Source organism: Branchiostoma belcheri, unplaced genomic scaffold, assembly GCF_001625305.1.
Source record: "Branchiostoma belcheri isolate BF01 breed outbred unplaced genomic scaffold, Haploidv18h27 scaffold231, whole genome shotgun sequence".
In the NCBI taxonomy this organism is placed as follows: domain Eukaryota; kingdom Metazoa; phylum Chordata; class Leptocardii; order Amphioxiformes; family Branchiostomatidae; genus Branchiostoma; species Branchiostoma belcheri.
Window position 1 is genome coordinate 47,893 of NW_017803834.1, and position 15,150 is coordinate 63,042.

Consider the following 15,150-nt stretch of genomic DNA (forward strand, 5'->3'; position numbering starts at 1 on the left):
GATTTTTATATATATGTATAGGTTAGGTGCAGGTAGACATCAGATATACCTGCACAGCCCCAATTTCACTTGCAAGTTTTAAGGTGCATATGCACCAAGTATTTCAAGTCCTGCACTACCATTCACACATACAACACGCTCTGCCTGCAGCCACCATACCTGCCAATACGTATATGTCACTACACTCTCTTCAGCATACAAGACATCATAGACTGTAGACAATAAGATTTAAAGCACTGGGTTTGGCTTATACAACTAGAAGAGACCATTCCAAAACTAGGGGTGGCCAAAAAAAAATCATTTATAATGTCAAGAAAGTTTTCACACCAACAAAGTATATATAGTAGTTCTCTGATGTACTAAAAATTCTGTTGTGTAAATTTTCTTTTTCATCTTTCAAAAAGTTAGTGTTTTCCCTGTAAAACTTACAAATTAAATGTGGATTTCAGCTGTGTTGCTACTAGATATGTTCCTCTGGCATATGCTACAATTTGCAAGAGTAGATCATTTGTGGCATTTTGTATACGCTGTATAATATAGCAACAAATTATCTACACTGAAAGGGTAGGAAACAAGGAACGAAGTAGACCTTTCAATGGAATCCTGTCACACTCTCTCAATCGGCCCTGACCCAGACATGTACACAACTCTATACAGACAGGGAAATTGGAAGCCAGCCACCCTTGCATTTGACCTTCAGACTAAGCACAGTTCAATTTGCAATGTCTGACCTACATAATCCATGTGGCGACTCCTTATATACAAAGGACTGATTGACACTCTGTTTAGGGCACGACCATTTATGTATGATGAAACCACTTGTATATCATGTGGTGTAATATCTGCGGACAGGTTTTTCGTACATTTTTCCCGGCACATTGAATTTCAAAGCAGATGCATTGAACTGTGCCTTGACGTCACAGTCTGTGCCATATATAATTGCTACATACCCTTGTGTGTTATCTCAGAATGGGGGGACTGAGTGTCTCCAGATTGTATCTATTCTGCATAATGTGTTGATGCCATTTCAGGAGTCTTCACAAGAAATATACAAAAACTCTACAACTATGATCAAGTTCATTTATTTGTCTTTTACTGATTTGACGAGTATCTTTTGTAGAGTACTTACTGTATATTCAGAGTAGCAGCCTCAGTACTGCGATCTGATTACTGTTCATTTATTTATTTTTGTGGTGTCTTAATCTCGTGGTTGGGGTAAAAAGGAAGACTGCGGCAGAAACAAATTTTGTTAACTATACAGGAAAGCTACAATGTCTTGAATGAACTGATTTTAAATGAATTGATCTTGATTTTTCAATTTCAATTTCAATTTTCAATTTTCAATTTTATTAAGAACAGTCTACATAGCAGGGGTACGTAGTACTCCTGAATTGTGTGGACTTTACATAAGTATAGAAATGCACAAGACAATTACATACAAAAGTGGGACATGAAACACTAGAACACTAGGTCTGCGTTTGGCTATTGTACAATCTGATTGTGCAGTGGAGGAACGAGTTGTACAGTCTGTTTGTCCGTGCCTTGGGCACCGTGATTCCCCCAGAGTTCCTCAAACACCTCCCTGTGCTCTCCGACCTGGCTCCCGGTACCAAATCATGTAGTGGGTGGTCAGGGCTGAGCATGCGCTTGAACAACTTGACAGCCGCAAGTTCCCGCAAGATTTTGCAGTAGAGGGGTCACCATGAAACTAAAACCACCACAAACATTAAAGATTTACAGTGCCTACATTCCATGTCAGCGTGACAAGTTGGTTTAGTAATAAATTTGTAAAAACACTTATAGGTTTTAAAATCAAAAGAGCAACTTTTTGTTGCAACATTCTGGCTACTCTTTGTCAATATTACAATATGGGCCAAGAACTAGATCCCAACCACAGTACAGAGGAAAGCGGTAAGACTTTGTAACAACACAGTTTTGTCAGTCAATAGTGCTGAGTGATTTTCCAACACAGGAGATGGATTCCAGTGGATCAGTGTACCATGATGGGTGACCTCTGCTGACCTCCGCTGACCCTTGTTACCCCATCAAGATGGAATCTAGCTGTCAATCAATCAAGCCAAATGCAGGGACCTCCCTAAACAATGGAGCAGTGGAGCTCCTCCACCCAGTCCTTATCTCAGCTCCACCCTGTTAATTTTCAAAACTAGTGTTTTTACACCCTTTTCCAGCGTTCTTTGGTCAAATTTACCGATATTTCGCACCCTCCTCCATTCTGTCCTAAATTTCTGGGGAGATCCCTGAAATGTAAACATCTGGTAATAGCCAGAACAGATCCCAACTAATGTAGGGACAAGCTAGTTAGTGTGAAAATGCATATCATCACAACAGCAAATGAAATTGATATCTATATCTATATATTGTACTGGACAAGGCCCCAAACTGTGGCATCACATCCAGGGTCATTGACAATTGCAGCCGGTGGGGTGAGGTGCTCCGTTCAAGGAAAAAATACAATGATACTAGTGGTAAACAGGGCTAGAAATGCGTATGCAGGTAAAATTGGAGATGTGCATGTATTTTCGAAGTCTACGTACACTGATGATCATCCATGATAAAACCAAAAAATGCCTTAAATAATATTTTACATTTGCATCCTGTTCTACAGCAGATTATGAGATTTAAAATTGTTATTAATCACATCCAGATCACCGCAAAATGGTCCAACCTACACCCCATCTTGGGACAAGAAAAGTCTTCAAATATTTGCTGTCTGATGCCATGGTATACCCCCCAACACACACAGTAACTGACTCCAGAGTACAATGTACTTGGTACAAGGTGGTACGAACTGTACTCTCTCTACACTAGTATTTCGAGCCCTGCAAATACTAATTTGATTTATTGTTGAACCACTATCCATATACCGGCAGTAGCATTTGGGACTATCAAAGGATGCATACTTAGGCTTTTTTCCCAATCACTTCATTGATTGAATCCAAGAACCAGCAAATCAAATTGGCATGGCCTTGATATTATTTACAGCTACATTATGAGATCTTTTTTCACTTCCATAATATCAAAATACGAGATGAAAGCCAAGTTTTTGTATTGGCAACAGTCTATGTCAACATGATATTTAGCCTATCTCTGAGATTTATAAATAGATATGTTCCCATAATCCTGTTGCTGTATACTGTTCACGCAATATGAAATTACAGGAATACAAGCTGACAATTCTGAACTGCTAATATTGACCTTCACCAAGAAGGTTATGTTTGTGTGTGTGTGTGTGTGTGTGTGTGTGTGTGCCCGTCTTTCTATGTGTAAACACAATAACTCAAGAAGGCTAAGTTTAATAATTTAGATGGGTTGTCTTGATATTTGGTAGCTGGGAGAGGCCACTGCAAAACTGTCGACATAAAAATCTAATATTTCACAATTTTTAAACATAATTATAACATATCTGTTACTAAAAATGTGCTTTGGTGTAAAAATCATAATGATTTCACTGACTTTTACAATAATCTACTCCTGTATAAAACTTTTTGGACTTCTAACTATTGAATAGACAACAAAAATTTTGCATATACTATTAAGCCATAAAACGACTACAATCACATCGTAAGAGGGAAATTCTAACGCCTTCTCTTGGCTGGGCAATACTACAATACCCAGTACAGGTGACCAAGAGATTTGCATCACAATTGCCCTAATTACTACCCAGACTTGTCTGTGTATTTTACATTACTACTAGTAGTAGTACAACAGACAGACATTTACAAAACAAAAGAAATCTTAGTCTAGACGGACAAAAGCTGCCCTGGAAATACAACATTGTGCACGAAACACACTTAGTTGAAGAAAATAATCAAATAAAGCTTTGCAATACAATACAACCAACTGAGGGCCATTTATAAACCATTCTGTCTGCAGGGCTCCAAATACTTTTTTTTCTGCATAGCTGCAAATGTGCAGGTAACATTGAAAATTACCACACTGGATAACTGTTTCACCTGCACCATTCAGACTTTTGAGAGGTATGGATCATACTAAAAAGTAACAATTCAGAAACCATTGCCATAATTTTTTTTCAAACTACTTCATATAGGTGGTAAGAAAACAGTAAATGCAGAAAATAAGAATTCACACACATCTACATTTGCATTTGACTATGAACATAGTACATTGGCAAAGTGCAGATTAGGTGCAGGTAGACATAAGAAATACTAGTACCTGCACAGCTCCAATTTTACCTGCGATAGGGAGTATGTGCACCCATAATTTTTATTTCGAGCCCTACTGTCTGAGTCTCTGAGACGACACGACAGCCGGCTCAAATCGATACAAACGTCCGTGTATCGATCTGTCCAGGTCCCGTTTTAGACTCAAAAGTGCCCCTCATCGTTAAATCCTAGCTGCAACTGCTTCTAATAGAGTCTGCTGTAGCTCCAACAACTTACAAAAATAAGTTGTTGAAGCTACAGGAGTAACATAACATATCGACTACTGAAAAAACTGTCTGGTCGTTTACGCACGGACGGACGAAAATATTTTCTTGTGATACAAATCTACGTGTAGTTGCAAATTTTTTTAAGTCACACTGGCGTCGTAAGTATGTAGTCCCGATGGCCACAGATCGTGGTTGAGGAAGATTTAGATGCGAGGAAAGTTTGCGTGCCTAAAAAATGTGTTTTTGTGAGCACGTGTCCAGGTTTATAACCGACATAGCCATCAGTCTACTACCGACGTGTTCGGGCGATCGTTCACGATCGAGACTACTCCTCACAAGCTACATGCAGCTTTGGATTCTGTTAAGAAATATGTGGAATCACGGTTTGGATAAGGGCTTACAGGAACATCGTTTGAGTAGTCTGATTGATCTCTGCGGCATGTTGAAACGTTATTATAAATTCATGTTACACAAACGACCTCGTCACCTATGCCCCCCTCCCACCACCTAAACAGTCAGTCACACACACACAACCACAACGCCCCTCCACCAAAACACGTACCGTTTTTCCGTATCACGTGAAGTCCGGAGGAGATTAAACCGCACGGGGCGACGAAAACAGCCCTCTTCCCTCTGAGACTTAGTGAGATTCTTCCTTGAGCCGGGGCAAATCCGTAACATCGTGTCGAAGGTGGTGGAAAAATGTCTAACCTTTCACGTAAGCCTCCAAAAAAGCGCCGCCATGTTTGGTGCTTGATCACACATGTAAACGTACACCTCCTTCCGCGTAACAAAAATTGTGCTCAATTAATTCCACAAAACATTCCCTTCCGTACCAATTTGATTCTTTTAACTGATCATTAGACGTCAAATAAAATAAAAAGATAGTGTTTGTGTAAGATTGTGTACTTCCTAAAATAGTTTTACAACATTAGATTGATGTTTTGTAACTAAAATAGGACAGCACAGATTGGTAAGGAATATCACTCCGCCGTTGGCTTCATTGAGAATCAAGGCGGGCACTTCAAAGTTGTGTTTTGACTTCAAAATTACATCTAACTGCATACAATGGGATTGAAGGAAAACCATTTTTGTCCAAAATATGTTGTTTTACTCTCGAAAATGTATCTTTTTGATAGTTGTAAGTCTCATCTTAATGATATCTCCCTTTGATCACAATATAGGGAATAATGTTCATGAAAAGGAATTCAATTTCAAGAGTTTACACAGGGCCCTGAGTTTACAGATAAAGTAAGGAAAGTACATTTAGTATATATAATGGCCTTGAATAAAACAAAAGACTGCAGGTACTTTAAGTGCATTTACTAAGTCTTTGATGGTGGTTTTATTTTATGCAAATAGCAAAATATGAGATTTTTGCAGTGTTTGAAGTTCATGGTTGAAACTGCTGTAAGTACACTAGAATTCCTAATACAAACACAAATTCCGAATTCAGTGTTGTGATTTCATATAGGGGTCATCACGAAAAACTAAACCAGTTAGAAAATTTCTGACACAAAATCAGAATATTGATCTACTTTAAAACAGTTATCTGTATCTGTATCTGTATAGCCGGTATAACCGCCTTTCGGCGTAACACACCAGTTTCGCAGGCACGCGGCGCGGCGGCGGCTGGCTATATTACACCAATCGACTTGTTACACCTAACCCTTGAACTTCTAGGTTTAAAGCTATCTATTGACAATGCCCCTACTGTACTTGGTGACAGTGAGTTCCACTCTGCGATAGTTCTAGGAAAGAATGAATTCTTGAACACCTCAATCCTTGGTTGATAACTCTGGTACTTGAATGCGTGGCTATTTCTTGTTCTCTTCTGGGCTGGTATTAGGTACTTAGTAGTTGGGACATCCACCAGTTTATTAGTCATTTTGTACATCATGCATAGTCTAGACATCTTTCTTCTGTCTTCCAGTGAGGTCCACTGTAGGTTTCTTTTCATTTCCGTGACACTAGCACCTCTTACATAGTTGTTCATACAGAATCTTGCAGCTTGATTCTGTACCCTTTCCAATTTGTCTTTGTCTTTCTTTGTATATGGATCCCATACTGTCGCAGCATAAGTTACATCTATAGAATATAACCTTGACACCTTTATCCATCTAAGAGCCAACAACAAAGCCTAAGAACTAAACAAATTTACAATAGGAACTATGTTCCAGACATGACTGATTAATTGTGTTGAAGTAATTCCATTACCTTCATACAACAGAAGACAGATATGGCTTAGGTATTAGTATAATAGATGGGAGGACTACGACATTGTATTGTCAATGCTTATTAAGGCCACACCAAGTAAATTTTATGGATGACGTCCTCGCGCGCATTGATTTTGGCCCGTTCCTAGAAAAAAAAACAAGAAATTCCGCTTCCTGTAACTATGACCAAAGAGTCATGAGAGTGCCACAAATCGCCAGATTGACGTGGAACCCGTAACGCGAAAACAGGACAGGACGACAACTGCTATTCCACCTGATTTATTGCTGTTTTGATGATGAATGAAAGACTTCTTGCTTGTTACACTATGTCACCTCATTCAATTTGTGTCCTAATATTTGTTGTCTCTTAGTATATTTCTAATCTAGGCATCTTGTTTTTTAGGGCCCTTCTTGTTTTTTTTCGCCCTCTCGCATTAGATTTAGGGTCTCCAAAGGACGTCATCCATAAAATTTACTTGGTGTGGCCTAATCATCAATGGCTTTATTCGTTAATAACTGAGGACTGAGCCTCTGGTACAATTTGCACAAAATACTCCAAGTTGGTATATGCCTTTACCTTTGAGGTTTAAGCAATGACTTAGGCCACACCAATTTAATTTCTCGGTTAACGGATTTTTCTAGAAAAATAATGGAGCGGGCGGGCGAAAAATAAATATAAATAAAAACAGGCCTAGGCATCCTATTATGGCCCAAAATGGTACGATAGGAGTCAACACACCAGGCTGGTTCAAAATTTAAACAATGAATTTTGAACTTTTAATGATACCACTGCATTGAAAGATGGAATAACTAACAACTAGGATGAAACACCCTCCCGAGCAGGGTCAGTGGCGCGGCCCAAAAGAACGGTAGGTTCTTTTGGGCCGCGCCACTGACCCTGCTCGGAAGGGTGGGATGAAAATGGCTGTTTTCAACTGTTCAGGGCAAAATATGAGCATTTTGCAGTTGATTCTGAATTTTTATTTTTATTTGCAAATCAGAAAAAAATGAAGCGGGCGAATCCGTTAACCAAGAAATTAAATTGGTGTGGCCTTACATTAATACATTGCCTTTAAAACAATATTAATTGCAACGTCTAACTGTAATAATTGGGATTACATTTACCAGGCTAGAATATATACCTGGGTATACTGTAAATCACTTTATGTTTGTGGTAGCAAAAGTTTAACAAAGATATGCTCTTCCTCCAACCTGGCACATGTAGAAAGATCACACAGTGGTTGATATTTAAGGGAAGACAACATTTGGAGGTAGCACCATCATTAAGTCTGTAAATGTACTGTTAAGTCTGTAAATGTCCTTCCAGTCTAATGTTTTCTGGCTATACATTTGAACTTACGGTATACAAAATGCGCCCGACAAAAGTAATCAAGGCATCTCCACATGCAAAAATGGCATATCATAATTCAAATGCAGTTCATAACATCACAAATTGTGGTTATATCACATTAACTGTAGTTATAACCAACCAACAAACTTAAACATGCACTTTCCATGATCAAATTACTTCAAACAATTAGATGTATTGGGGCCCTTCAAGGGAGTAGATCATTTCTATTTTCACGCTTTCAGCACTGGCACCAATGTCGGCCTTGCTGATATTACAATGTAGTTTAAATATACATAATACATACTATTAGGCTTCTTGCTGATTTCTACTACGTTACCAGTAAACTTGTTACCACCTTCAGAAGTTAAATTGCCAATAATGCAATATTGTAACAGAGTAGACATGATATTCTGAGCGAGCCCCAATTCTTTTCCGTATTGGTCTAGTACTCCAAGAACAAAATGCACATGCATTAACCAGAAAATACTTAGTAAACTGCTGTCAGTATTCTCTAACAAAATACATGTACTGGAAATACTTCTTACAACTGAAATTTGGACATTTGTACCGTTTGCCATTAGAATGTTTTGTACCATTGCAATTAAATGTGTGCATGAATTTAGCTGCATGCTCCACTCGATACCATCTGTTACAAGAGACATTGCACAAGCTGAATATATTTTTTTTTACATGAAGGCATCCTTCACACAATATTGAGCACCAAGGGAAATATGTGTTTTGAACCATTTCTCACTGAAGATCCTGCTGTTTTAAACCATTTTTCACTGAAGATCCTAACAAATACAAACCACTTTGACATTGTATGGGCTTTTAACCTGTTTGCATATTTCACAGAAAATGTTGAACTATTCTTTTTTCCAGGTTTTTGTTTCTTCAACTACACACAACTTCTCATGAAAAATATATATTTCAAAAGTCATGTTGTCAACTTAAACTTTTCAGCTTAGGAAAATACAGATACACGTACAAACTGCCTACAAAATTATACTTTAGTTCTAATACTTTTCTCGAAATCACAGCTACGACTACAAAATATCACATACTAGTACATGTACATGTACGTACATTACCATATACATGCACTGATCCATGATCTCTACACATTACGTACCTAATTTTTGTCTTCACTAATCGTGCTGAAAACGTTTTACGTGCTGCAACTAAAGTTATGCAAAAATTATAACCTTGAACAAATGTAGAGTGACTACTAGCCTGATTATATTGCACTTCTTGCAGCCCCTCCACTGGTCTGGCCTGAAAGCAAGAGATTGTGTTACACAGCCTAGATTGACTAACCCGCAATTTTCTCTTTCCCTTTCTTTCATTCAGTATTAATCCATACTCAACTCATACAAGTATACTAGGACAATACTACGACAAAACTACTACAAACTGCAGTTAAAGCTTTCTTCCAAAATCTGCCACCTTTCGATAAAAAGTCCTCCACATGTTACTGGTTCTTAAATGTCACTTATAAAAAGAACAGCTGTTGTTATAAATGCGTTTGATGTTTTTGTTACAAAATTATCCTGTTTTACAATATAATGTCCTTGGTTATACCAAAGAGGATACTCACCAGGTTTTTATTTAATTACATGTACAGGGATTGGAATTTTAGGTTTTGGACGTCACTAGGACCAGTTTCCATGTCAAAAGTACTGATAAACTACCAACTTAACAACATGTCTGTATAAAATCACATACAAATAGATCCCTGAAAAATGCTCAGTCTGAGTTACATGCTTACTCCCAGTCAAAAAAAAAAGCAAGCTCATTCACCAGTGTCTATCTGAATGTGGGGCTAGTTGCTGGTAGCATGATTAAAGTTAGCAAATTATTTGCTGCACAACATTATCCAACAGGTTGCTTATATTAACTATGTCATGGAAGCTCCAGGTCCCTGAGTTATAGTTGTTCTACGTACTGCATAATTTAGCATATTGTCAATAATATAGCATTTGTTCCCATTTGTATGGCTTATAATTTGAACTGCTGGCCAGCCTCTTTACTTTCATCCTTTAAAAAAAAAAACATAGAACTGAACAGAATTAAATGCTTAACATGGTTACTAGTATTTTATAATATACATGAACATGTATGAACAAGTAGATGGGTATGGAAAGGTAGGTTCCAAATTACTAGCTGTTCAACTACATCTACCAAGGAGGATCCTTTTAACTCCATGCATCTACAAAACATAAATATAACTCAGGTGTAACAAAATGAAAACCATCAAATTATGAAAATAATTTGGTGGTCAAATAGGCAACTAATAATGAACATCAAATCACATGTGGATGATACTAGTGACATGTTTACCAAAATATCACTTTGATTGAATAATTGTGTTTCATCTATCATATACTGTACAATACAGATATATATGTGTACGTAAGTAGTATAGAGTGCACAAAGTAAGTATCTTAGTTAGGACATCTTCCTCTTGGATCTCCTCAACATCTGATGTGTGTCAGATACTTTGGACACTTCCTCTTTTCCTGTATTCTTCTGGCCAGCTTTTCTCCTTACTTGTGGCCTCTTTTGTGGAAGAACTGGAATAACAACGATACAAAGTGATTTTAGGCCACACCAACTTGATTTGTTGACTCTCTTGATTTTATCAGAAAAAAATATGAAACGACAGGGTGACAATAATAAAAATAAAAACAAGCATAGGCATCCGATGTTACCCCCCAAAAGCTACAATATCTCAGCTATGAAGTCAACATAACAGGCCAAGTTTATAATTCAAACAATCAATTTAAAAATTTTTATCAAACCAATAGATACATTGATAGATGGAAAAAAGTGTATCGAGTAGGATTAGGAGTTTTCTTCAACTGTTTGGGCCAAAATATTAGCATTTTAGATTTGATCAAGAACCTAAATCTTCTTCTTTTTCTTTTTTGCAACTCAGGAAAAAAATGAAGCAGGCAAACCTGAGGAACCAACAGATTAAATTGTGGTGGACTTAAAAAGTCAACAGATTCTGAAGTAATGAGGTCTTGTTTAACAGCAAAAACACCTCCTTTACCAATTTCTTACAGTGAAATGAAGTCCATATACCTGTCTTGGTTGGTTTGACTGCCTTTGCCTTTGTTACTGCTCCAGTTGACCCAGCCCTGTGGTCTCTGCAATGCTCTGAAATGGCCGGCCTGGATACTGTGCTGAATTGGCACTGACCACACTTGTATCTACAGAAATACATGTAAATGGACGTGGAAATTTGTGACTGACTATTGAAAACTTCACTGCCAAAAAAGGCAATCAGAACTGGCTCAAAGGTAAGAAATCTATGTCATGCTCAACTGTTTTTTTCCAGCTCCTTCATTTAGAAATTAGACACGCTGAAAAAGAGTGACAGATGTCATGTATTTTATCCAGTAGTAGGATTTGATTTCACTTTAAATACGAAATCAATGTTTCATTGCATTGTGTTATTAAAGTGTGCTATACTGTGTGTTTCTTTTTGTATTGTGCTGCATTGTACTACATTTCACGGTGTAGTGTTGCACTGCAATGTGGTGACTTGTGTTGTGGTCAGTTGTAATGTGTAGTGTTCTATTTTGTTGTGGTGCCTTGTGCTATACAATTTTTGCTTAGGAGTATAATGGGACTGCTATCTTGGTTTGCTGTCATTAGCCATGCTGACTGGGTTGGATTGTATAGCACGGGCATAACTTACATGTACATATAAAACATTTGCCAAACTCTAACACTAATGCAAAAAAGGGTGGCAGTTGGTTCTGTACCTACCTGTTACCAACATGATGCCACAGAATGAGAGCAGAGGGTTTTCTTTTGGCATTACCTGCAGAATGTTGAGGACAACAACATCAATGCATGATTTGACACAAAATATGCAACAACAACAATCTTCAAAGAGACAGTCCTCTTGATCATATGCTTCATGTATTTCTATGTCAACATGAAAATCAAAGCAGTATTTGTTATCTGTCTATCTGGACACAAAAGATCAAAACATGTATAAAGAACAGTCAGTCATATCTCATGTTTTGTGAAATGTCTAGTTTTCTTAATTGGGCCATGTTGATTTGATTATATGGATGACATCCTCTGGGAACCCCAAAACTGATGCGCGCGTGCGAATAAAAAAAAGTTTTGCAAAAAAAAAAGTTGCTTTCACTATGAAATCTACGTGGTCATGAAGGTTGAACAAATGGCACAGAAGATGTTATGGCGAATAATCTACTCTTCGAATTCATTTCTTTACATTTTTGTCTTTTTTCCTTTGATTTTGGCATTCTACGACATTGGTATCGTTTCTAAATGTTTTACCTTGCAACTTATGGTATATTTTTGCTCATTTAGCAACTTTTTTGCACGATTTACAGTATGGTTGAAAACTTTTTTTTTTGGAAACGGCCGAAAATTCATGCGCGCGCGGATGTCATCCATATAATCAAATCAACATGGCCTTGCTAGAAAAGACTTATTGCCAAAACTTGCTATACTTTGTACTTTGTGGAACTCATCCTACATGTACTTACTTGCTCCCTTCCATTTGCCATGGTCTAAGACATGCTTGTTGTGGATGTGGAATTCTAGCTTCTTCTGGGAACTGCACTTAAATGAACACTTTGGACACCTACAAAAAGAAATTGAAGAAAAGACATGAGACAATTTCCAAACAGAACTTTTCTACAAGTGTGCTGGGTTCTTAAACATGCTAGAGGTGTAGCTTTACATGAAGATCTCACTAACCAAAACTAGGTATTCATATTCACCTGTGTGGTGAGAGGAGACACAACAATGGAACCTGCTAAATTTTTCACCTGAGTTTTAATGAATGAATGAAGACCTTTATTGTACATTTGTGTTCTACAGAACTAAGTACAGGTCGCATGGGTACAGAACATGAACATAAACATATACATTACAAATATATGAACATATAAGAGTGTAAATAAATGTCTAATTTCTATTCTTTTCGGCTTCATCTCGCTTGGTAGTGATTGTATGGATATATGCGGCTGTGAGATTACTTAGAGTAGGTTTATCAAAAGTTAAAAGGAATACAAATTTCTCTTTACTAGTCAAATAACTAAAGTGGGGATATATACTTAATACATGGCTAAAAAATATGAGTCTATCTCTACTATACAAGGGGCAATCTATGGTGAAATGTATTTCATCTTCTATTCGGCCTAAACTGCAGAAGACAATGGAGTTCAAGCTACACAATAATGCTCACACTCCAGTTTAAATAGACATCACCACAAGCTGAGTTCTTAGCTTTTAAGATGCTGTGAAAAGGTAAGGGAGGATGTGAGAAGATCCTGTTAAGACTTCTCTCTGTTGTCTTTCCCTTTCTTTCAAGTACATGTACTACTAGTAAGTATTTTTGTTGTTTCACTATGTTCTGATTGTTGTTACAACATCTGTCCTGTCTTCATTTGCAAAACAAAGGCAGCTTATTTGTTATGCTAATTTTGCCCCTGTATTTTTGCATATTCATATTAGAATAGGATGCCATATAGAGGCTTTTTATTGACACCATGATAATTATCATATGAATCCGGCAACCAGGTGTTGGCAGGAAAATTGATAACAGCAATAGCTGAATAGCATATTGGTGTGTTTGAATTCAGACTGTAATCCAACATGATGGCAAATGTGAATAGCCTGTATACTAGTAATATAAAAGGATATAAGGCCACACCAATTTAATTTGTTGGTTCTTGGATTCGCCTCTTCGTTTTTTTCTGATTTGCAAAAAAAAAATTTGATTCTGGTCCTGAATCAACTGAAAAATGCTCATGTTTTGCCCCCCAACAGTTGAGGAAAGTCCATTTCTTCCTAGTTGTTACAGTTTTCCCATCTATCATTGCAGTGGTTTGATTAAAAGTTCAAAATTCAATGTTTAAATTTTAACCCAGCCTTTTGTGTTGACTTCATGGCTCATTTTGTAGCATTTAAGCCTATAATAGGATGCCTAGACCTGTTTTTATTTTTATTTTTTTTCGCCCTGTCGCTTCATATTTTTTCTGAAAAAATCCGAGAACCAACAAATTAAATTGGTGTGGCCTAATTCTACATGTAAATTGCAATAAAAGCTGGATGGAACAAGAAAGCCTGGAGACAATTTTCTTGTAATAACCTGCTGTGAATCTTGCAGTGTTTGCTACGGTTATCTTTTTTGCAACTTAGACATCGCGAATGCTGTAAATCATGATTTTTTTACTCTCATTTCATATTCGCAGTTTTCCTGGTCACTTCTGTACCGCCAACTTATCATTACTGCAAATAATTTGCCGACTTTTGTTTTGTTGCACCTGTCGCCATCACAAACGTACAGTTCCGCAATTATGTCAATTTTTCTCAGACCACAAATTTTTGCTACCAGGATTTACAGTGTCAATTTTCCAATGTACATGTAATGCTGAATTACAGAATTGCTTTAAGTTTAACCGATAAATAGTAAATGTCTCCTCTAACCAGTATTAGTAACACAAAATAAAACCCCACAAGCATGAACAAATTAAATGTATTAGTACATTGTAATTTAACAGGTCCAGACCTTTCAGCCTAGTGTACATCGGAGTCTCAAGCTGGCAGCCTGGGTTCAATTTCTGGGAGCCAGGGGTTTTCTACTTAACCCCTTATATACATAAGTAACAGAAATGATCGAAACGAACTGATACTACTACTAGTATATACTTTACCTTGATAATATTATTATTTTGTCTTACCTCTCCCCACATGATCTCAATGAAAAGTATCTTGCATGCCAATTTCAGCTTTCATGAATAAAGGATGGTTCAAACAAATTTGAAATACTCACGGGTAGAAGACGCTGGGTTTGTTGTGCACCCTAAGATGAGCCCCCAGCTTGTCCATGGAGTTGAACTGCTTGTTGCAGTTCTTCTGATTGCACAGGAACATCCTGGGTTTCACGGCTCGTCTGACGGGCGCGTCCCGGTGGTGAGAGGTATGATCGGCACAACCCAGACACGCCGCCTTGCCGCACGGCGACCTCGTCAACGACACCCGTGAGGTCATCGCTAGACCTGGAGAGATATTGTGCAGAATTTGATTAGTTTTCCTCAACACATGTACATTCAAGTACAGTCATGCATAATTGCATTCTCCACACTCTGACTTGGAATTCACATGTATCGTACCTGGAT

At 37.6% G+C, this 15,150-nt stretch overlaps 2 protein-coding genes across 3 annotated transcripts in view; both read right to left on the minus strand.

Annotated features, from left to right (window-relative positions):
- The window catches only part of LOC109470765 (C-myc promoter-binding protein-like), a 52,552-nt gene extending 47,363 nt beyond the window's left edge, over positions 1 to 5,189 (minus strand). Inside the window, exon 1 of the mRNA XM_019769836.1 lies at positions 4,974 to 5,189. The gene's annotated coding sequence lies outside the window, so the exon portion shown is untranslated. The remainder of the gene's footprint in view (positions 1 to 4,973) is intronic.
- A 4,439-nt stretch (positions 5,190 to 9,628) lies between these two features.
- On the minus strand, positions 9,629 to 15,030 carry LOC109470772 (zinc finger protein 414-like). 2 transcript variants are annotated; one of them, XR_002140273.1, is made up of 5 exons: positions 12,748 to 12,779; positions 12,511 to 12,608; positions 11,756 to 11,810; positions 11,066 to 11,193; positions 9,629 to 10,551 (listed from the first exon to the last, which is right to left on the minus strand). XR_002140273.1 is itself a non-coding variant. In XM_019769847.1 (5 exons), exons 1-5 carry the CDS (start codon positions 15,020 to 15,022, stop codon positions 10,427 to 10,429), a joined length of 624 nt encoding a protein of 207 aa, XP_019625406.1. In that variant the 5' UTR covers positions 15,023 to 15,030; the 3' UTR covers positions 9,630 to 10,426. The 2 variants fall into 2 exon arrangements, 1 of the variants encoding a protein (XP_019625406.1); XM_019769847.1 differs by lacking the exon at positions 12,748 to 12,779 and adding an exon at positions 14,805 to 15,030 and having other exon boundaries at positions 9,630 to 10,551.
- Between the last annotated feature and the right edge of the window lie 120 nt (positions 15,031 to 15,150).

Excerpts from the sequence above, each read along its gene's own strand:
- LOC109470772 (XM_019769847.1), bottom strand. The coding sequence starts at position 15,022 with ATGACCTCACGGGTGTCGTTGACGAGGTCGCCGTGCGGCAAGGCGGCG. Across the intron at positions 12,609-14,804 it reads AAACCCAGCGTCTTCTACCC|GTGTCCAAAGTGTTCATTTA; the intron begins GTGAGTATTTCA and ends TTCTTTTTGTAG. Across the intron at positions 11,194-11,755 it reads TGGCATCATGTTGGTAACAG|ATACAAGTGTGGTCAGTGCC; the intron begins GTAGGTACAGAA and ends GTATTTCTGTAG.